Raw genomic sequence first — 22,997 nt, 5'->3', positions numbered from 1 at the left:
TGATGGACGGAGCATCAGAACCAATCAAACACTCACACCCAGTCAACAGATCTGGGTTTAATCCATCACCGTTCTTTAGCCCACTCTGCCACCCCAGTTCAGACATGGCCATATGCAAATCAGTCTGACCCTGTGCCTCATGGGAACAGTCCAGCCCGAACTGCCAAGCCATGCCTTCCCTGGACCGGAAACAAGCTTCCTAGGACCGGTTTCTGGCATTTCAGCCGTCTTCAGCCAGGCTTGCTTGAATCCAGTGGCAAAGTGAGCAAGGGACTCACGTCTGAGCATACCCTGCCAAATTATGGCGAACAAAGCGGTACAAAAGGGGGTAGTGATGGACGGAGCATCAGAACCAATCAAACACTCACACCCAGTCAACAGATCTGGGTTTAATCCATCACCGTTCTTTAGCCCACTCTGCCACCCCAGTTCAGACATGGCCATATGCAAATCAGTCTGACCCTGTGCCTCATGGGAACAGTCCAGCCCGAACTGCCAAGCCATGCCTTCCCTGGACCGGAAACAAGCTTCCTAGGACCGGTTTCTGGCATTTCAGCCGTCTTCAGCCAGGCTTGCTTGAATCCAGTGGCAAAGTGAGCAAGGGACTCACGTCTGAGCATACCCTGCCAAATTATGGCGAACAAAGCGGTACAAAAGGGGGTGGTGATGGACGGAGCATCAGAACCAATCAAACACTCACACCCAGTCAACAGATCTGGGTTTAATCCATCACCGTTCTTTAGCCCACTCTGCCACCCCAGTTCAGACATGGCCATATGCAAATCAGTCTGACCCTGTGCCTCATGGGAACAGTCCAGCCCGAACTGCCAAGCCATGCCTTCCCTGGACCGGAAACAAGCTTCCTAGGACCGGTTTCTGGCATTTCAGCCGTCTTCAGCCAGGCTTGCTTGAATCCAGTGGAAAGTGAGCAAGGGACTCACGTCTGAGCATACCCTGCCAAATTATGGCGAACAAAGCGGTACAAAAGGGGGTAGTGATGGACGGAGCATCAGAACCAATCAAACACTCACACCCAGTCAACAGATCTGGGTTTAATCCATCACCGTTCTTTAGCCCACTCTGCCACCCCAGTTCAGACATGGCCATATGCAAATCAGTCTGACCCTGTGCCTCATGGGAACAGTCCAGCCCGAACTGCCAAGCCATGCCTTCCCTGGACCGGAAACAAGCTTCCTAGGACCGGTTTCTGGCATTTCAGCCGTCTTCAGCCAGGCTTGCTTGAATCCAGTGGCAAAGTGAGCAAGGGACTCACGTCTGAGCATACCCTGCCAAATTATGGCGAACAAAGCGGTACAAAAGGGGGTGGTGATGGACGGAGCATCAGAACCAATCAAACACTCAGCGCGGTGGGGCAGAAATGTCGACAGACGACAGAATAGGATTTATTCATTTATTTAATTTTCCCCTAATAGGATTTATTTATTTATTAAATTTTCTTTATTCTGTCGACTGTCGACTTCCCCTCTCCCGCCGCACCCTATCGCACTTACCTGCACGGACCGCCTCTGCATGTAAGAGTACGCAAAAGAAAGCCCCCACCCATAGTACTACCCCCCTTCTCATACATGCTTTGTGGATCAGCCCGTGGTTCTAGCTCAAAACCCGGTCCTTCATTACGGGAAGCTGTCACGTACAGAGAGCTGGGGTGACACCAAGTGAGTCATCAGCTTGTGTACAGAGCGCGCGCAATCACCTGCGCGAGCTTCAGAGAGCGCGAGCTGCCACCAGAAGGCCGTTAGATTTCAACGGCCTTTACCCTAACACAAATTACCATGCTGCGAGATGGCACAGGGTATGACGAGCCCCTCCAGAGGGATGATGTCAATGGAGTCAACCTATGAATTAATAATGTTTTACAGCGTAAAGTCCTTCGAGTGTATATATTTTTTTAATCATGCATTTATTAGACATTTAAATTGCCTGGGCTTAAAGGGAGTCTGAATCACCTGTCAGTTGATCAAAGAACGCAGTCGGTTAATTATCTTACCTTTTTCCTGTGCTATAACCTGCACAATGTAAATTTCCTCTCCCTTCTCGCGGTCCAGCACGTGCCGAAGTTGGATCTCTCCAGAATGTTCATCTATGGAAAGCCACTGCTTTGAGTCGTTTTTCAGAGAGTAGCTAAAAAAACAGGAAAGCGCGGCAGTTGAACAATACATAGTGCTTAATTTGTGCGTGTGGTTGCAGGTGGTACACCAAGACTTATTATGTTGATCCAGAGAAAGAGAGAAAATTGCAGAAAAGGGAGGAAGAAGGAGGGCGAGAAAGAGAGGAAAACGGTGACAAAGGGAGAAAGGAGAGAAAAAAAGAAACTGCAAGCCGTAAAGGAGGCGATTTGAAGTGCAGGGGAGTGGAAGAAAGAGGAATGATGCAGGGGCGTAGCTTCCACTGGTACAGCATGTGCAGTGACACCGGGGCCCAGGATGCCTGAGGTTCCCCCTGAACCCTGATTTTTGCTGTATTTCACACTTCAAACAGCGGCTTGGGGCAGGGCTGGCGCCAGGCATGGGCAGTGTGGGCAGCTGCCCAGGGCCTCGTACTCAGCCCACCATCATGAGGCCCTGTGCCAGTTCAACACACCACCAGCCACCTTGTACTCCTGCTGATTTAATTGGAACAAAGGCATCTCTTTGCAATTGGGCCCCTCCCTGGGCATCCTAGGGATGGTGTCCCAATGGCAAGGAAATGCATTTTGCAGCTTTGTCCCTGCATTTTGCAATTAGGCCTCCTACCCGGCTGCCCATACATAGACACTGCAGGACGCCCATTGTCAGCACTTTAGCGCCCCACAGGTTTAACTCTAAGCCCCCAAGCATTTCTCACACCTTCAGCTCAAAATGGGCTGTACAAGAGGTGCTTGTAGGTTGCTGAGAGGAGGAGCTGTGGCCCAGGAAGAGTCTGAACAAAGAAGCTTCTGGAGCCCTGAATATGTCATGTATGCAAATTAGAGGGGCCTCGCACATTCCCTTTTGGCCCAGGGGCCCAAAAATCCTAGAACCGGCCCTGGCTCGGAGCCCTTTCTGTTCCTGCACTAGGGCCCATGATACACTGCCCCCCGCCCCCCTGGAATGAAGTTGAAGATTACACAACCTTTCTGTATTGTAACACCAGTTTGGGGCGCTGGTGGCTTAATCCTAAGAAAATACTAGGGCTCCCCCACTTACGGTCTCTTTCAAATTAAGCAACCTTATGAAATGATTTCAGCGCTCTTTCACATTCATAAAGCCTACGTATGAACTTATGAGTTCATATAATTTTGGTGTTGGGGGTGGTGGGTCTGCTAGAGATCTCACTCGAGTGCCATGACTTGGTGAGTGCCTAATATTGTTGTGTAATGTTATGTTATGTTATGTTATCCGTATTTATATGCGCACAGCTGCCCCAGCAAAGGGGCGTCCCGGCGCTGCAACAGACAAGGTATCAGGCCAAACATAACCGACAACGAATCACTGGAGTTGTCGATTTTAGAGTGTATATGCAAGTAATTGTCATCCTATGTCTTCCACAGTACACAAAGACTCCATATACATCAAATATTGGGAAAAAGCCTTAACGTGTATTCTAGTGTGGAAAGGAACATTTCGTAACTTTTTAATTGTCTTACTCATTTCCAAATAGATACATGACCTCTCCCAAACTATCGGCTTGTTTATGCTATGCTATGGTGTATTAGTATGCTGAAGGCCTGCTCTCTTATTTCTTCCAAAAACCTATAAAACCTTCTGAGTGTAGCTTCTTCCTCAAGGTTTTAAAATAGGTACCCTGGGGCTTATTTACAAGCCCATTACACCACATGTGCATCACTTTTTTGGAAGCACGGGCGGGGCAATGGGCTTCCCCATATTTACAAAGCCACGTAAAGTCACCCTGCATGACTTTTCATGGCCTTGTAAATATGGGCCCCTTTCATTCATTACTCTGCATGAAAGGGGTGTTCCATGGGAGTTGCTGTGAGTGTTCCCACGCAACATCAATGGAACTTGACACATTCTCAGATTTACAACATTTTGTAAAACTGGGAATGCGTCAGAATCCTACGCCTTCCTAGGGGAGACGTTGGAATGGCGCAACACAGAGAAATACTTTTCTTTCTCCTTGTTTTTTAGGTCTCGCCTGGCTATCGCGCAAGCGATCGCTCAGCGAGACTTATGTAGGGGCTTCAGAAAATGCTCCCAAAGGTTTCCCAGGCAGATCGAGTGGCGGTTACCCGCACAACCACGCGCATTCCATTTGCCACCAGCTACTTCGTGCGCGTGTGCCGCCTCACGCATTCAGAGAGATTTAGTAAGGGGCACAAGACCTTAGGAATGCGGTTTATGGCCAGTGCATGTGAGGCATTCAAGCGCGAAGCTGGCATCTGGCATCGGACTTGAAAGCAGCAGACTGCTTTCGCCAGCGCGTGCTCGGCCTCACTTCCTGCATCTCCTCTTACAACAATTAACTTTCCTTATAACTCACACCCCATATGCTCGTTCCCTCCCACCCTTCCTTTGATGTCCGCTTTTCTTGTTGTTTACAAACCACGCCACACACTGCTGCACACCACACACTGCTGCATGCCACATACTGCTGCATGCCGCACACTGCTGCACGCCGCACACTACCGCACGCCACACACTGCTGCGCACACTGCTGCATTACACACTGCTGCATTACACACTGCTGCATGCCGCACACTGCTGCACGCCTCACACTGCTACACGAAACACTGCTGCACGCCTCACACTGCTGCACGCCACACACTGCTGCACGCCACACACTGCTGCACGCCACACACTGCTGCACTCCTCACACTGCTGCACGCCTCACACTGCTGCACGCCGCACACTGCTGCACACCGCACACTGCTGCACGCCACACACTGCTGCATGCCGCTGCATGCCACACACTGCTGCATGCCACACACTGCTGCATGCCACACACTTCTGCACGCCACACACTTCTGCACGCCACACACTGCTGCACGCCGCACACTGCTGCACGCCGCACACTGCTACATGAAACACTGCTGCACGCCACACACTGCTGCACGCCACACACTGCTGCACGCCGCACACTGCTGCACAGCACACACTGCTGCACAGCACACACTGCTGCACGACACACACTGCTGCACGCCGCACACTGCTGCACGCCACACACTGCTGCACACTGCTGCATTACTCACTGCTGCATGCTGCATGACACTGCTGCATGCAGCACACTGCACGCAGCACACTGCTGCACGCCGCACACTGCTGCACGCCTCACACTGCTGCACGCCGCACACTGCTGCACGCTGCACACTGCTGCTCGCCACACACTGCTGCATGCCGCTGCACGCCACACACTGCTGCACGCCACACACTGCTGCACACCACACACTGCTGCACTCCTCACACTGCTGCACGCCTCACACTGCTGCACGCCGCACACTGCTGCACACCGCACACTGCTGCATGCCGCACACTGCTGCACGCCACACACTGCTGCACGCCACACACTGCTGCACGCCACACACTGCTGCATGCCGCTGCACGCCACACACTGCTGCATGCCACACACTGCTGCACGCAGCACACTGCTGCACGCCGCACACTGCTGCACGCCGCACACTGCTACACGAAACACTGCTGCACGCCACACACTGCTGCATGCCACACACTGCTGCACGCCGCACACTGCTGCACGAAACACTGCTGCACAGCACACACTGCTGCACGGCACACACTGCTGCACGCCGCACACTGCTGCACGCCACACACTGCTGCACACTGCTGCATTACTCACTGCTGCATGCTGCACGACACTGCTGCATGCAGCACACTGCATGCCGCACACTGCTGCATGCCTCACACTGCTGCACGCCTCATACTGCTGCACGCCGCACACTGCTGCACGCCGCACACTGCTGCACGCCGCACACTGCTGCATGCCGCACACTGCTGCACGCCACACACTGCTGCATGCCACTGCACGCCACACACTGCTGCACGCCGCACACTGCTGCACGCCACACACTGCTGCACGCCGCACACTGCTGCACGCCACACACTGCTGCATGAAACACTGCTGCATGCTACACACTGCTGCACGGCACACACTGCTGCACGCTACACACTGCTGCATGGCACACACTGCTACACGCAGCACACTGATGCACGCTGCACACTGCTGCACGCTGCACACTGCTGCACGCCACACACTGCTGCACGCCGCACACTGCTGCACGCCGCACACTGCTGCACGCCTCACACTGCTGCACGCCTCACACTGCTGCATGCCACACACTGCTGCACGACGCACACTGCTGCACAAAGCACACTGCTGCACAAAACACTGCTGCACAGCACACACTGCTGCACGGCACACACTGCTGCACGCCGCACACTGCTGCACGCCACACACTGCTGCACACTGCTGCATTACTCACTGCTGCATGCTGCACGACACTGCTGCATGCAGCACACTGCACGCCGCACACTGCTGCACGCCACACACTGCTGCATGCCACTGCACGCCACACACTGCTGCACGCCGCACACTGCTGCACGCCACACACTGCTGCACGCCGCACACTGCTGCACGCCACACACTGCTGCACGGCACACACTGCTGCACGCCACACACTGCTGCATGGCACACACTGCTACACGCAGCACACTGCTACACGCCGCACACTGCTGCACGCTGCACACTGCTGCACGCCACACACTGCTGAACGCCGCACACTGCTGCACGCCGCACACTGCTGCACGCCTCACACTGCTGCACACCTCACACTGCTGCATGCCTCACATTGCTGCACGCCGCACACTGCTGCATGCCGCACACTGCTGCATGCCACACACTGCTGCACACTGCTGCATGCCGCACACTGCTGCACGCCGCACACTGCTGCGCACGCTGCTGCATTACACACTGCTGCATTACACCCTGCTGCACGCCGCACACTGCTGCACGCCTCACACTGCTACACGAAACACGGCTGCACGCCTCACACTGCTGCACGCCACACACTGCTGCACGCCACACACTGCTGCACGCCTCACACTGCTGCACGCCGCACACTGCTGCACGCCGCACACTGCTGCACGCCGCACACTGCTGCACGCCGCACACTGCTGCAGGCTGCACACTGCTGCACGCCGCACACTGCTACACGCCACACACTGCTGCATGCCACACACTGCTGCACACTGCTGCACGCCACACACTGCTGCACTCAGCACACTGCTGCATGCCGCACACTGCTGCACGCCGCACACTGCTGCATGCCACACACTGCTGCATGCCACACACTGCTGCATGCCACACACTGCTGCATTCCACACACTGTTGCATGCCACACACTGCTACACGAAACACTGCTCCAAGCCACACACTGCTGCACGCCGCACACTGCTGCACGCCGCACACTGCTGCACGCCGCACACTGCTGCACGCCACACACTGCTGCATTACTCACTGCTGCATGCTGCACGACACTGCCGCATGCTGCACACTGCTGCACGCCTCACACTGCTGCACGCCGCACACTGCTGCACGCCTCACACTGCTGCACGCCGCACACTGCTGCACGCCACACACTGCTGCACGCCACACACTGCTGCATGCCGCTGCACGCCACACACTGCTGCACGCGACACACTACTGCATGCCACACACTGCTGCATGCCGCGCACTGCTGCCCGCCGCACACTGCTGCCCGCCGCACACTGCTGCACGCCGCACACTGCTACACGAAACACTGCTGCACGCCACACACTGCTGCATGCCACACACTGCTGCACGCTGCACAATGCTACACGAAACACTGCTGCACGCCACACACTGCTGCACGCCGCACACTGCTGCACGCCACACACTGCTGCACACTGCTGCATTACTCACTGCTGCATGCTGCACGACACTGCTGCACGCCGCACACTGCTGCACGCCGCACACTGCTGCACGCCGCACACTGCTGCATGCCACACAGTGCTGCATGCCTCACACTGCTACACGAAACACTGCTGCACGCCACACACTGCTGCACGCCGCACACTGCTGCATGCCACACACTGCTGCACGCCGCACACTGCTGCACGCCACACAATGCTACACGAAACACTGCTGCATGCCGCACACTGCTGCACGCCACACACTGCTGCACGCCACACACTGCTGCACGCCTCACAATGCTACACGAAACACTGCTGCACGCCACACACTGCTGCACGCCACACACTGCTGCATGCCACACACTGCTGCACACTGCTGCATTACTCACTGCTGCATGTTGCACGACACAGCTGCACGCAGCACACTGCTGCACGCCGCACACTGCTGCACGCCACACACTGCTGCACGCCACACAGTGCTGCATGCCTCACACTGCTACACAAAACACTGCTGCACGCCACACACTGCTGCACACCGCACACTGCTTACACGCCACACACTGCTGCACGCCGCACACTGCTGCACGCCTCACACTGCTGCACGCCTCACACTTCTGCACGCCGCACACTGCTGCACGCCTCACACTGCTGCACGCCGCATGCCGCACACTGCTGCACGCCACACACTGCTGCACACCACCTACTGCTGCATGCCGCTGCACGCCACACACTGCTGCACGCCACACACTGCTGCACGCCACACACTGCTGCGCGCTGCACAATGCTACACGAAACACTGCTGCACGCCACACACTGCTGCATGGCACACACTGCTGCACGCCCCACACTGCTGCACGCCACACACTGCTACACGAAACACTGCTGCACGCCACACACTGCTGCATGCCACACACTGCTGCACGCTGCACAATGCTACACGAAACACTGCTGCACGCCACACACTGCTGCACGCCACACACTGCTGCACGCCGCACACTGCTGCACGCCACACACTGCTGCACACTGCTGCATTACTCACTGCTGCATGCTGCACGACACTGCTGCACGCCGCACACTGCTGCACGCCGCACACTGCTGCACGCCGCACACTGCTGCATGCCACACAGTGCTGCATGCCTCACACTGCTACACGAAACACTGCTGCACGCCACACACTGCTGCACGCCGCACACTGCTGCATGCCACACACTGCTGCACGCCGCACACTGCTGCACGCCACACAATGCTACACGAAACACTGCTGCATGCCGCACACTGCTGCACGCCACACACTGCTGCACGCCACACACTGCTGCACGCCTCACAATGCTACACGAAACACTGCTGCACGCCACACACTGCTGCACGCCACACACTGCTGCATGCCACACACTGCTGCACACTGCTGCATTACTCACTGCTGCATGTTGCACGACACAGCTGCACGCAGCACACTGCTGCACGCCGCACACTGCTGCACGCCACACACTGCTGCACGCCACACAGTGCTGCATGCCTCACACTGCTACACAAAACACTGCTGCACGCCACACACTGCTGCACACCGCACACTGCTTACACGCCACACACTGCTGCACGCCGCACACTGCTGCACGCCTCACACTGCTGCACGCCTCACACTTCTGCACGCCGCACACTGCTGCACGCCTCACACTGCTGCACGCCGCATGCCGCACACTGCTGCACGCCACACACTGCTGCACACCACCTACTGCTGCATGCCGCTGCACGCCACACACTGCTGCACGCCACACACTGCTGCACGCCACACACTGCTGCGCGCTGCACAATGCTACACGAAACACTGCTGCACGCCACACACTGCTGCATGGCACACACTGCTGCACGCCCCACACTGCTGCACGCCACACACTGCTGCACACTGCTGCATGCTGCACGACACTGCTGCACGCAGCACACTAATTGTAATTTTACAATGCCAATAGCTCAAACTGCATCACTCATAGAAAGAGAAAAAGGTCATTAATTATTGTTTTTGTGCAGAAAGGTGTCCCTTCCTGCACAAAAACAATCATCACCACAGTGCAGGCACCCATGCAAAATGACGCAAGGGTGCCTGCGCTGGCTCCTGGCAACCAATTGTGCTCCAGCGCAGGGGAAAGCACAGAGATGCGGCGTATTGTTGTTAATAAGATGCATCCTTGTGCTTTGAAAATGATGCAGAATGGCACAGCTAAATGGCTTGGGGAAAGGGAGTGAGGAACAGAGGGCAGTTGCGAATTCGTAAGGAAGAGACTATAGCAGAATGAATGAAAGAAAGAGCTGGGGAAGTTGATGCATATAGGGAGAGGAGAGAGTGAGGAGTTGATTGGGAGTAGTCAGCATTCATACATCAGCTGAAAGATCTGAATTTATGTGTACATGATTAATGGTATAGGACTGTGACACGAAAAATTTCAGAGGTACCCAAAAGGTCAGGCAATAACTTAGGATAAAACTTCTCAAATATGGTATATTGAAAACATCGCTTTTGTTTTAATTCACATGGCATGCAATGCGATTCAGAAAAACCAAGACTATCGTTAATCAGATGCACTCTAATAAAAATAAAAGCCATTCCCCAATCTCAGACATGATACTGTCTGAAAAGATAAACTGTGTCAGATTTTTGAGCAAATCCTGTGCTGGTGGGTATCCTTAATATGGTAATATTTAAAAGTGCACTGGATTTGACGCATCCTATCAAAAAGTTACTGAGGAACTGATGCTCGCCTTGTAATGAACTAAATCCCCCTTATCAAATGGTCAAAACTCCAGTCTGTTATTGTTGTGTATGCTCCTGGAGTCTTGCGTGTCCTTTCTAGCCTGCGCTTCTGACTCATTTGCAACTGTTTGATGTTTCTATGGATAGGGGTTGAACAGTCCAAGAGAGGGTGCAAACCACACCGCTGCCGTAACCCGTAGCCCCCGTCCTTCTCCGTGTGCAGCCAATGATGGACAGGCAAAAAAAAAAAAACAAGCACAGTAAATCCAATATGTTAATATTTAAAAGGGCACTGAATTTGAAACATCATATCGCAAAGTTACTGCAGAACCGATGCTCGCCTTGTAAGGAACTAAATCCCCTGTTCCAAAATGGCCACAACTCTAGTCTGTTATTTTTGTGTATACTCCTAGAATCTTGCGCATCCTCTCTAGCATGTGCTTGTGACTCGCTTGAAACTGTTTGCCGTTTCTATGGATACGGGTCGAGCAGTCATAGAGCGTGCAAACCACGCTGCCGCCGTGACCCGTTGCCTCCGCCTTTCTCCATGGGCAGCAAAAGATAGACGGCGCAAATGAAACGTGGACGGGCAAAAAGAAAAAAATACCCAAGCACACAGTAAATCCAATATGGTAATATTTAAAAGTGCACTTGATTTGAACCATCCTATGGCAAATTATGGAAGGCGAAAATGAAACATGGAAGGACACAGGGAGTTACAATGTGAGGAGGAGGAAAGAGGGAGGAACAGGAGACGAGGGAGCATCGGTTGGATGTGGCGTAATGACCAGAGCGGCCCGACCTTGAAGCTGGAGAACCAGATTTGAGTCTCGGCCTTTGCCCAGCCTGAACATTTATTGTGTCCGTCTGTAACGTAACTGGTGGTCTTTACTTTGAATGTTAAAAGTAAAGCGCGGGTGCCGCGATTATAGCAAAAGTAAAGAAATAGATGTTTTTTTCTATTTCTTTACTTTTGGTATCATCGCGGCACCCGCGCTTTACTTATAACATTCAAAGTAAAGCATGGGTGCCGCGATTATACCAAAAGTAAAGATATAGGAAAAAACATCTATTTCTTTACGCCCGCTAGTGGTGCGCGCGCGCCTCAGCAATCATATGTTTTCAATTATTGCGCCCATGTCTGGGCACGATAATTGAAACCACATGGCCTTTGGTGCGCGTAACAGACACCAATAGGCCATGGGCGGAGCAATGCGACCGCCTTTGGCCTATTGCGTGCTGTCTTAGTAAAAAACATGCACGCAAAGGCCAATAGCGGGCCACAAAAGGAAAAGCACACGCACAAGCGTGTGCAATTCCAGGCTCCGTGTCTGAACCCCACACAAAAGGGCTCTTGCTACGCGAGCCCTAAAAATGATGGGCTTTGAGGCCCTGATTTTGATGATAGCACAATGTAGGAGATGTTCATTGGATTTGAAGGCTTGGTCTTTCCTACAGTTCTGTATTTGCAGGCAATATCAATGTGTTACCAATTCTAGAGAAAGGTATGTTTTGTGCCTGTAAAGAGTCCATGTCACAGAATGCTTTGATTCGTCCATGACAAATCTATACCTAGTGGAAAAAGACCAAAGTACTGGTCCTTGGGAACAACACCACTCCATGGAACAACAACTGGTGACCTCCCGAACTCGGGCCCACACTGAAAGACTGCGCCTACAACCTCTGCATCATCCTGGACATCAAGCTCACCATGAAATGCTAGTTCAACACAGTCTCTTCCGCTTGCTTCCACACCCTTCACAAGCTCCGAAAAATATTCAAATAGCTCCCCATCAACTCCAGGAAACCATCACTCAAGCCCTAGTTACCAGCCGCCTGGACTACGGCTACACGCTCCACACAGGAATCACCACCCAACTCCTGAAGAGACTCCAGAATATCCAGAACGCAGCCCCTAGATTCATCCTTGACCTCCCCAAACGTACCCACATCACAGCTAACCTCAAGAACCTCCACTGGCTCCCCATACATATCAAAAGCCACTTAAAGATGCTTACACATGCCTACAAGGCCCTCCACAACATAGGACCTCTGCCTGAACTCCCACCAACCCACCAGACACCTGTGCTCTGCCATCTTTGCACAGAATTCATTCACCCGCCGCAACTACAGTGGAGGACGTTCCTTCTCCTACCTCATTACCAAGTCCTGGAGTGACTGTTAGAAAAGGTAGACGGACCGGGAGGGCCGGCCGGGGTCAGGGGGAGAGGTCTCCGGGGAGAGCCGTCTCCAGCGATCGTACAGACAAGTAACTTCCCCCCCACAGACAGGAATCACACACGGATAAGGTTCAGTGTTCTTTATAGGTACTTAGTTATGATACGGTAGAATGGTACAAGGAGGTCTGGACGCCGGGGTCCCCTCGATTAGAGTCTCGTAAGGTAGGGAAGGGGGTAGCGGGTCAGTCTATTTACCAATCAGGTAGTTCGGATGAGATGATGATGAGCTCACAATCCTCGAGCTTGGTGGTTAGGTGGTACGGTCCGCGGCAGCGCCAGCAGGTCCCGGTAAGGATGGTTGATACAACGGGCCGCGGCAGCGCCAGCAGGTCCCCGGAAGATGTACGGTCCGCGGCAGCGCCAGCAGGTCCCGGTGAGGATGGTCGTTACAACGGGCCGCGGCAGCGCCAGCAGGTCCCAGGAAGATGACGGTCCGCGGCAGCGCCAGCAGGTCCCGGTGAGGATGGTCGTTACAACGGGCCGCGGCAGCGCCAGCAGGTCCCAGGAAGATGAAGGTAGCAGAAGGCCGCGGCAGCGCCAGCAGGCAGGACGATGGTTCACAAGAGCGGGCTACGGCAGCGCCAGTAGACCGTCAGGGTTGAGTTCACTCGGTGTCTCTCGACTCCAGGATACAACTGCCTTCCTGCTCCGGAGCTGTCTTAGTTATAGGGCTGGTGCCCTTTGATGTCCGGACCCTCGCACTTGGAGGTCGGAGGGTCCGGGATGAAGGTGTCCAGACACCCAGCAGGGGGTGGAGCCAGCGCCTGGGGGCTGCTGGAGGCGATCGGCACCTGGCGGGGGAAGAGCTCTTGACGCTTCGTTCTCCCATTGACCTGCCAAGTGGTCCGCTCACCTCCTGGGTGGATGGTGGTGCCGGGATGTCGGGGCCGGCCAGGCCCGGGGTTAGGGTCGAGGTGAGGCCACGCGGCCGCGTGGTGCAGGGCCCAAGATGGCGGCTTGACCCGGCCGGGGAAGCCGGTGGGGCTGGACCCCGTGATGAGTAGGGGTCCGAGGGCAGAGGGTTCGTCGGGAGACGGAGTACAGGGGCTGGTCACGGGGGTATGCCGGGTGGGCCGGAGCTCGGGCCCTGTCGTGCGGGGGGGGAGCAAGCCCTCTGTGTGGCCTGTCCAACATGCGTCCCCCCCAGCTGAAGGCGGGGAGAGTCACCCATCTCCTTGGGGACTCTCTTCGTCGAGGCGGAAAAAGCGGGACAGGCCGTCCGCGTTGGCGTGGTCTTGGCCTGGCCGGTGCTCCACAGTGAAGTCCATTCCCTGCAGGGAAATGGACCAGCGCAAGAGTTTTGGGTTCTCCCCCCGCATCTGCATCAGCCATTGCAGGGGTCGATGGTCGGTTTGTACCCGGAAGTGGGTACCGAAGAGATAGGGTCGGAGCTTTTTGAGGGCCCACACTACTGCAAATGCCTCCCTCTCGATTGTGCTCCAACGCTGTTCTCGGGCCAGGAGACGTCGACTGATGAAGGCCACCGGCTGGTCATGACCTTCGGGGTTCAGCTGAGAGAGGACGGCCCCGATGCCGTGGTCGGAGGCGTCGGTCTGCACTACAAATTCCCGACTGTAATCGGGGGCCTGGAGCACCGGGGCGGTGCACAGGGCGGCCTTCAGCTCCTCGAAGGCCGCTTGACAATCAGGAGTCCAGTGGACCCGCTTCGGTTGATTCTTGGATGTGAGTCCCGTGAGGGGCCCCACGATGCTGCCGTAGTCCTTCACGAACCGCCGGTAGTAGCCGGTGAGCCCCAAGAAGGCTCGGACCTCGGTCTGGGTGACGGGGGGCTGCCAGGACTGGATGGCAGCAATCTTAAGTTGTAGTGGGGCCACCAGCCCGCTTCCCACTTGGTGCCCAAGGTAGGTCACAGACCCTTGGCCAATTTGGCACTTGCCGGCTTTAATGGTGAGGCCGGCCCGCTGGAGGGCTTGGAGGACCTCTTGGAGGTGACGGAGGTGGTCGGACCAGTGGCGGCTGTATACAGCGATGTCGTCCAGGTAGGCAGCGCTGAATTCTTCGAGCCCTGCCAAGACCTGGTTCACAAGACGTTGGAATGTGGCGGGGGCATTCTTCATGCCAAAGGGCATGACCTTAAATTGATAGTGGCCATCGGGGGTGGAGAAGGCTGACCGTTCCTGAGCCCTGGGTGTGAGGCCGATCTGCCAGTAGCCCGCCGTTAGGTCGAAGATACTAAGGTAGCGGGCGGCCCCCAGCCGGTCGATCAGCTCGTCTGCTCGGGGGATGGGATGAGCGTCGGTCCGGGTGACAGCGTTCAAGCCCCGGTAGTCGACGCAGAATCTCAGTTCAGGGGCGGTGCCGGGGGCAGCGGCCTTGGGAACTAATACAACCGGACTGGCCCAGGGACTGTCCGAGGGCTCGATGACCCCGATCGTGAGCATCTTGGCCACTTCCTCCTGTATGCAGGCCCGTACCCGATCTGGTACGCGGTAGGCCCGGTGCCGGACAGGGGGACTGTCCCCGGTGTCTACGTCGTGCAAACACCAAGGGGTGACCCCGGGGGTGAGGGAGAACAGGGCAGCGAACTGCAGCAGGAGGTCCCGGCAGTCCTGGCGTTGCTCCGAAGTGAGGGCGTCGGAGAGCCGGACCCCATCCACGGAGCCGTCCTTCTCCTGAGTCTTTAAGAAATCCGGGAGGGGCTCGGAGTCTTCTTCTGTACCACTGTCGGTCGCCATCAGGAGGCTTAGTTCGGAGCGCACAAAGTGTGGTTTGAGCCGGTTGGTGTGGAGGACCCGCAGGGGGTTCCGGGTGGACCCCATGTCGATGAGGTAAGTGACGGGGCTTTTACGCTCGACCACTTTGAAGGGCCCCGTCCACTTGTCTTGCAGGGCACATGGTTCGGTGGGGGACATCACCCATACCTGCTGCCCAGGCTCGAACTCAACGGAGGAGGCATTGTGATCATACCACCTTTTCATGTCCTCCTGACTGGCCTCGAGGTTCGCCTTGGCCATCTCCCTGAAGCGCCGGGTCTGGTTTCGTAGGGCCAGGATGTATTTGAAGACGTCAGGAGGGGTCGTTAAGGGGGCCATCTCCCAACCTTCCTTGACTAGGCTGAGGGGCCCTCGCACAGGGTGCCCGTACAAGAGTTCGAAAGGGCTAAAGCCGAGGGACTTCTGGGGGACTTCTCGGTAGGCGAAGAGGAGGCACGGGAGCAGCACATCCCACTGGCGACGGAGAGGCTCTTCCAATCCCCCAATCATCCCCTTGAGAGTGCGGTTAAAACGCTCCACTAGTCCGTTCCCTTGGGGGTGATAGGGGGTCGTGAATCTGTAGGTGACCCCGCATTGTTGCCAGAGGGACTTCATGTATTTAGATATGAAATTCGTACCTCGGTCGCTGACGACTTCTCGGGGGAAGCCTACCCGGGAGAAGATCCCCATCAGGGCCCGGCCAACCACCGGAGCTGTCACTGTCCGTAGGGGCACCGCCTCGGGGTAGCGGGTGGCATGGTCCACTAGGACCAAGATGAACCTGTGTCCTTGTGCCGTGCGGGGGTCCAGAGGCCCCACAATGTCTATCCCCACCCTCTCGAACGGGGTGGTGACCACCGGGAAGGGTTGCAGAGGGGCCTTCAGCTTCCGACCACTCTTCCCGCTGGCTTGGCACGTGGGGCAAGATCGGCAGTGGTTCAGGACGTCATTCCTCATTTTTGGCCAGAAAAAGTGGGTCACCAGGCGACTGTATGTTTTGTCCTGGCCCAGGTGTCCAGCCAGGGGGACATCGTGGGCCAGGTTGAGCAGAAAGTCTCGGAAGCGGAGCGGTACCACCAGAACTCGACCGGCCCCCAGCTCGGCGATTCTTTGCTCGCTGTAGAGCAGGTCGTTGTCCCAGTAGACCCAGTGGGTTCCGGTGGTGTCCCCTGCGTTTTGGGTATCGGCTTGTTGGCGGAGTCCCTCGAGGGAGGGACAGGTCTTTTGTTCCTGGCGGAACTGTTCTTGGGTGGGCCCCCCCTCTTGACGCCACTGAGCCAGATCCGGAAGGTCCTGGTGTTGTGCGTCTGCTTCGATAGTCGGGTCCGGGAGGTCGGCCTCGCTGTTGTCCTCGACGGGGGCAACCGGGGGCGGAGGTGCCGGCCATTCGGTTTCTTCTGATCGGGGGGTGGCCCGGGCGGTCATGGATCGGGTGGTTATGCAGGCCCAGTCCGGGAGGCCCAGCATCCCCAGGTGCTCTCTTTTCTCGACGGTGGCCCACGGGGAACTCTCGAGGTCATTCCCCAGGAGGCAGTCCACGGGGGCATCGTCCCGGACCGTCACCTTCAGTAGGCCGGAGACCCCTCCCCATTCAAACGGGACGCAGGCCATCTTACACATACTCTCAGAGTTATCTGCCGAGCGGACGGGGCAGAGAATGTTCGGCAGGATCTGCTCGGGCTTCACCAGATGACAGCGGACGGCCGTCACGCTGGCGCCGGTGTCACGCAAGGCCTCGGCTCTCTGTCCATTAATGGTCACCCACTGACCGTATTTTCTGGTGTTGGCGGGTAGGGGAGCCCGCGGAACCATGTCTCTTCCCCCTAGGCATGCCAGGACCATGGCGGCCGGTTCCCACCCTTGCTGGGCCGGCTCGTACTCTTCGGGTCCCTCCGAGGATTGCTCTTCCCCTAGGGCAGCGGCCGCTACCTGGCGGGGCTTGGGTGTTTGATTTAGCGGGCAGTTCGGGTCATTGGCGTAGTGGCCTAGTCGCTGGCACCGGTGGCACGTGACGTTGGCTCGGTACCCAGGCCGCAACGGGGGGTTGCCCCGGCCGGCCGGAGGCGGGGTGCTGGCCACGGGTGTTGTTGGTAAGGCGTCTCTCCCTCGCCCCTGGCCCCCTCCTCCTCCCCGAGGACGGTGCTGGCCTTGGTTGCCTCTGTTCTGGTCGTGGGGCCCTCTCCGGCTCACTCGGGTGCTTTCCCACCGGTCAGCTTCGGCGGCGAGCTGCCGGGGGTCGGTCAGCTTACTGTCGAGTAGGTGCTGCCGGAGCTCGACGAAACAGTTGTTTGACAGGTGCTCCCATACCATAAGGTTGAAGAGTTGTTCGTAAGTGGTGACCTGACTTCCCTTGATCCACCCTTCGAATGCCCGGCTGAAATAGTTCACGTATTCTACCCACGTTGTACCTGGGATCCTGGTGCAATCTCTGAACCTCTGGCGGTACATCTCGGGCGTGAGGCCGTAGCGGGTGAGGAGGGCAGCCTTCATGTGGTCGTAGGACGACATTTGGTGATCGGGGAGCTGCAGCAGGGCATCGCGACCCTCGTTGATAAATCTCCCCCAAAGTCCGGCTCCCCAATCACTCCGGTCGATTCGGTGGGAGGTCATTGCGATCTCATAGGCTTTAAACCACTGTTGTATGTCGTCTTCTCGGACATATTCGCGGACAACATCCTTGGGGATGTGAACTTTTTTCTCACTTGGCCCCGGGGTGTGTGGTCGCTCAGGCACCCCCAGTTCCTTATTCTGTTTGCGCAGTTCTATTTCCGCTAGTCGGCGCTCGTGCTCGAGCGTTATTTTTTTCTCTTCCAGCTCTCTCTGTCTCTGCTTTTCTTCTCGTTCCTCTCGAAGCCGCATATGCTCGAGGTTAAGTTTCTGTTCAGCTAACTTGAGTTCCCCATCCATCTTGAGTCGTGCCATCTCCAACTCGTGTAATCTGACTCTGTCTCTTTCTCGGATCTCCTCTTGCGGAAGGCCCGTTCCCCGCTCCTCGGGAGCCGTGGCGTTCCCCTCTGGTGTGATGCTGGTTTGGTCTGGGGTGACGCTGCTTTGGTCGGAGGGTCCTGTGACCCCCGTTTCTGTCCATGACTCCAGAGCGCGCTTTAGATCATCCTTGGTACTCAGGCCGGTGGTAGCAATGCCAAGTTCTATGCAAAATTGTCTCAGTTCGCGGTGGTTGTATTCTACTAATTTCTCCATTTGGAATTTCTCGGTGGAGCTGCTATCTTTGGTCGACATCGTGTTTTTGTCGTGGGGTGAGCTACTCTCTGTACGCTTACGCGTTGATTCGGATCCCATCGCTGCCACCAATGTTAGAAAAGGTAGACGGACCGGGAGGGCCGGCCGGGGTCAGGGGGAGAGGTCTCCGGGGAGAGCCGTCTCCAGCGATCGTACAGACAAGTAACTTCCCCCCCACAGACAGGAATCACACACGGATAAGGTTCAGTGTTCTTTATAGGTACTTAGTTATGATACGGTAGAATGGTACAAGGAGGTCTGGACGCCGGGGTCCCCTCGATTAGAGTCTCGTAAGGTAGGGAAGGGGGTAGCGGGTCAGTCTATTTACCAATCAGGTAGTTCGGATGAGATGATGATGAGCTCACAATCCTCGAGCTTGGTGGTTAGGTGGTACGGTCCGCGGCAGCGCCAGCAGGTCCCGGTAAGGATGGTTGATACAACGGGCCGCGCCAGCAGGTCCCCGGAAGATGTACGGTCCGCGGCAGCGCCAGCAGGTCCCGGTGAGGATGGTCGTTAAAACGGGCCGCGGCAGCGCCAGCAGGTCCCAGGAAGATGACGGTCCGCGGCAGCGCCAGCAGGTCCCGGTGAGGATGGTCGTTACAACGGGCCGCGGCAGCGCCAGCAGGTCCCAGGAAGATGAAGGTAGCAGAAGGCCGCGGCAGCGCCAGCAGGCAGGACGATGGTTCACAAGAGCGGGCTACGGCAGCGCCAGTAGACCGTCAGGGTTGAGTTCACTCGGTGTCTCTCGACTCCAGGATACAACTGCCTTCCTGCTCCGGAGCTGTCTTAGTTATAGGGCTGGTGCCCTTTGATGTCCGGACCCTCGCACTTGGAGGTCGGAGGGTCCGGGATGAAGGTGTCCAGACACCCAGCAGGGGGTGGAGCCAGCGCCTGGGGGCTGCTGGAGGCGATCGGCACCTGGCGGGGGAAGAGCTCTTGACGCTTCGTTCTCCCATTGACCTGCCAAGTGGTCCGCTCACCTCCTGGGTGGATGGTGGTGCCGGGATGTCGGGGCCGGCCAGGCCCGGGGTTAGGGTCGAGGTGAGGCCACGCGGCCGCGTGGTGCAGGGCCCAAGATGGCGGCTTGACCCGGCCGGGGAAGCCGGTGGGGCTGGACCCCGTGATGAGTAGGGGTCCGAGGGCAGAGGGTTCGTCGGGAGACGGAGTACAGGGGCTGGTCACGGGGGTATGCCGGGTGGGCCGGAGCTCGGGCCCTGTCGTGCGGGGGGGGAGCAAGCCCTCTGTGTGGCCTGTCCAACAGGGACACTGGGGGTCATTGGCGTAGTGTCCGGGCCGTTGGCAGCGGAAGCAGGTGATCCTAGCTCGTGGACCTAGCCGTCCTGCGACTCCGGTGCTTGCTGGAGACGGGGCTGAACCCGCCGCTGGTGGGCTGCTGGGGGGGCTGGTTGAGGACCCCCCGGGGAAGTCTCTTGGTCGGCCGTGGTTCCCTCCGCCCCTCTGGCGGGGGGGGCCTTGACTGTGGCGGCCGTAGTCCCCCACGGGGCCTCGGGTGGCTCGGGTATTCACCCAACGATCAGCCTCAGCGGCCAGCTTCCGAGGGTCGGTGAGTTTGCTGTCCAGGAGATGCTGGCGCAGTTCTACAAAGCAATTGGCCGCTAAATGTTCCCAGGCAATCAGATCAAACAGTTCTTCGAAGGTGGAGACCTTGCTGCCCTTGATCCACCCGTCCAAGGCTCGGCTGTAAAAGTTCACGTATTCTACCCACGTGGTGCCCGGTATCTTCTTACAATCTCGGAACCGTTGTCGGTACATTTCGGGGGTGAGTCCATACCGGCCCACGAGGGCTTCCTTCATGTGGCTGTAGGAGTTCATGACCGTGGAGGGCAGATCTAGCAGGGTGTCTCTTCCTTCGCTTAAGAACCGGCCCCATAGGCCAGCCCCCCAATCCTTCTGGGGGACTCGGTGAGAGGTCATGGCGACTTCGTAGGCCTTAAACCACTGCTGGATATCGTCGTTCTTGTAATACTCTTTTACCACATCCTTGGGGATGTGGACTTTGGTTTCCCCGGTGGGAGCGGGCGGTGGATTCCCGGGTGGCTGTGACTTTTCGTTTTTAGCCCGCCACTCGATCTCCTTCAGGCTGCGTTCATGTTCTAGCTGGAGCTTCTTTTCGTCGTGCTCTCTTTGGCGTCTCTTCTCTTCGAGTTCCCCTTGTAGCCGTAACTGCTCGACGGCCAACTTTTTCTCTGCTAGTTTTATTTCTCCCTCGATTTTTAGTTTTGCCAGTTCAAGTTAGTGGTTGCGGCTTCTCTCTCGGTCCGCTAGCTCCTCAGGGGACAGGTTCCCCTCTGGCCCGTTGTTTCTCGCCGGGATGCTTTGTGGTTCATGGGCAGAGTCTCCTTCCGTTTGGGTCGGGGGCGCCCCCGTCTCGACCCAGGTTTTCAATACTTTCTGGAAGTCTTCCTTTGTGCTTAATCCGGTGGTAGCGATGCCAAGGTCTTTGCAAAACTGTTTTAATTCTCTATGTGTGTAATAGTCCAATTGATCCTCTCGGAACGGTGAGCTTATTTCGGTACCTGCGGCACCCAGGGAGGTTTCTCCTTCCATCTCTGTTTGGTAGTGTGTCAGTTGTTTACTGCACGCTCTCTTTCGGTGTCGGCTCGGATCCCGTCGTCTGCCACCAAATGTTGGAAAGGCATTCGCCGGAGGGGGGTTCGAAGCCCGTCTTGCCCACCCCTTTGACCCACCTCTCCCACGTAGGCCGAACTAGGCGCGCACACCCTGATATACACTACGAACAGAGTGACACCACACGTATTCTTTGTAGGACGATAGGTTCTTTTATCGATGATTTTCAAGGGATCTTTATGATCCAAGATGCAAGTAGTACAGCAGTGGCACAAAGTACCACAAATCGGTCGTGGGGAATGGGGGTAGCGGGACAGTCTTTCAAGATAGTGTCTCTGCGAAATACCCTGCGGATAGCTCACAATCCTCGAGCTGGAGGGTGTCGATTCTCTGGGCGATCTCTTACCGAGTCGTCCTCAAGGGGAGCGCCGCGAGTCTCTCAGCAGGCACAGGTGGTCGGAGTTCGGGAGCCGCGATTCCGTCAGCAAGGCTCAGATGGTTCAATAGCTGGGGGCCGCGAGTCACTCAGCAGGCCCAGGTGGTTCAGTGCTCGGGAGCCGCGACCTCGTCAGCAGGGCTTAGATGGTTCAATAGCAAGAGGCCGCGAGTCACTCAGCAGGCCCAGGTGGTTCAGTGCTCGGGAGCCGCGACCTCGTCAGCAGGGCTCAGATGGTTCAATAGCAAGAGGCCGCGAGTCACTCAGCAGGCCCAGGTGACTTCAGCGTTCAGGAGCCGCGACAGCGTCAGCAGGCTCGGATGGTTCCAGGTCTTCTCTACCTTCGTTTCTCCGGCACCCCTTGTTATACTCCGCTTGCTCTTTGAAGTCCGGGGTCCTCGCAGAGGGGGGACTGGGGTGACGGAGGGGGTTCGGCGGGATTTCCTGCCGCTCACTTCTTTGGTCTTTTCAGGTGGGTCTGGGAGGGACCCCAGACGCTCGGCAGGGCAGGCGCCTGCTCCCCAGGGGCCTGGTGGCCGATCGAGTCTTCCCGGCGAAGGCGACCCGAGGTGTGACTGGGCTGGCGCCTTTGGGTCTGGCTCGAGGGTTCCCGCTCCCTCGGTCGGATATGCGTGGTAGGGTGTCGAGTCTGTCAGGGCTCTGGCCGGCCCTCGGATCTGGGTGGCTGGGGCGGCCGGAGTCGGAGATGTCGTGTCTTGAGGGTGGTTGCAGGTTGGCTGGATGATTGGGAGGGCAACGCCGTGAGGCCGGTCTCACACCCACCAACCCGGATGAAAGGGCACTCGCCCTCGAACGCTGGATGAACGACTGCGCCAACACCATCGCTCCTCTGAAAAACCCCACCAACGCAGACACAAGCAGAAGAGTCAGCTGGATCACCCCGGAACTACTCAACTCCAAACGCACCTGCCGAAAACTGGAAAACATATGGCACAACGAAAAGACGCCAGACAGCTGCACCGCCCACAAAGACGCCATCCGCAACCACCACCACCTCATCAGGTCCGCCAAAAGAACCTCCTTCCCAGACCGCCTTGACAACAACGCACACAACAGCAAGGAGCTCTTCACCATCGTGAAGGAACTCTCCAACCCCAGCTCCAACGCGAACGACATCCCACCATCGCA

At 56.9% G+C, this 22,997-nt stretch overlaps 1 protein-coding gene across 1 annotated transcript in view; it reads right to left on the bottom strand.

The window, feature by feature from the left end:
* Positions 1–22,997, bottom strand: part of CDH16 (cadherin 16) — a 622,060-nt gene that overhangs the window by 217,613 nt on the left and 381,450 nt on the right. Inside the window, exon 14 of the mRNA XM_085637354.1 lies at positions 2,009–2,142. Coding sequence (XP_085493480.1) covers positions 2,009–2,142 — 134 coding nt within the window. The remainder of the gene's footprint in view (positions 1–2,008; positions 2,143–22,997) is intronic.

Source organism: Triturus cristatus, chromosome 12 (genome assembly GCF_964204655.1).
Source record: "Triturus cristatus chromosome 12, aTriCri1.1, whole genome shotgun sequence".
In the NCBI taxonomy this organism is placed as follows: Eukaryota; Metazoa; Chordata; class Amphibia; order Caudata; family Salamandridae; genus Triturus; species Triturus cristatus.
Note: the sequence above shows the minus strand (reverse complement) of the source record. Positions and strands in the feature narration are given on the sequence as shown.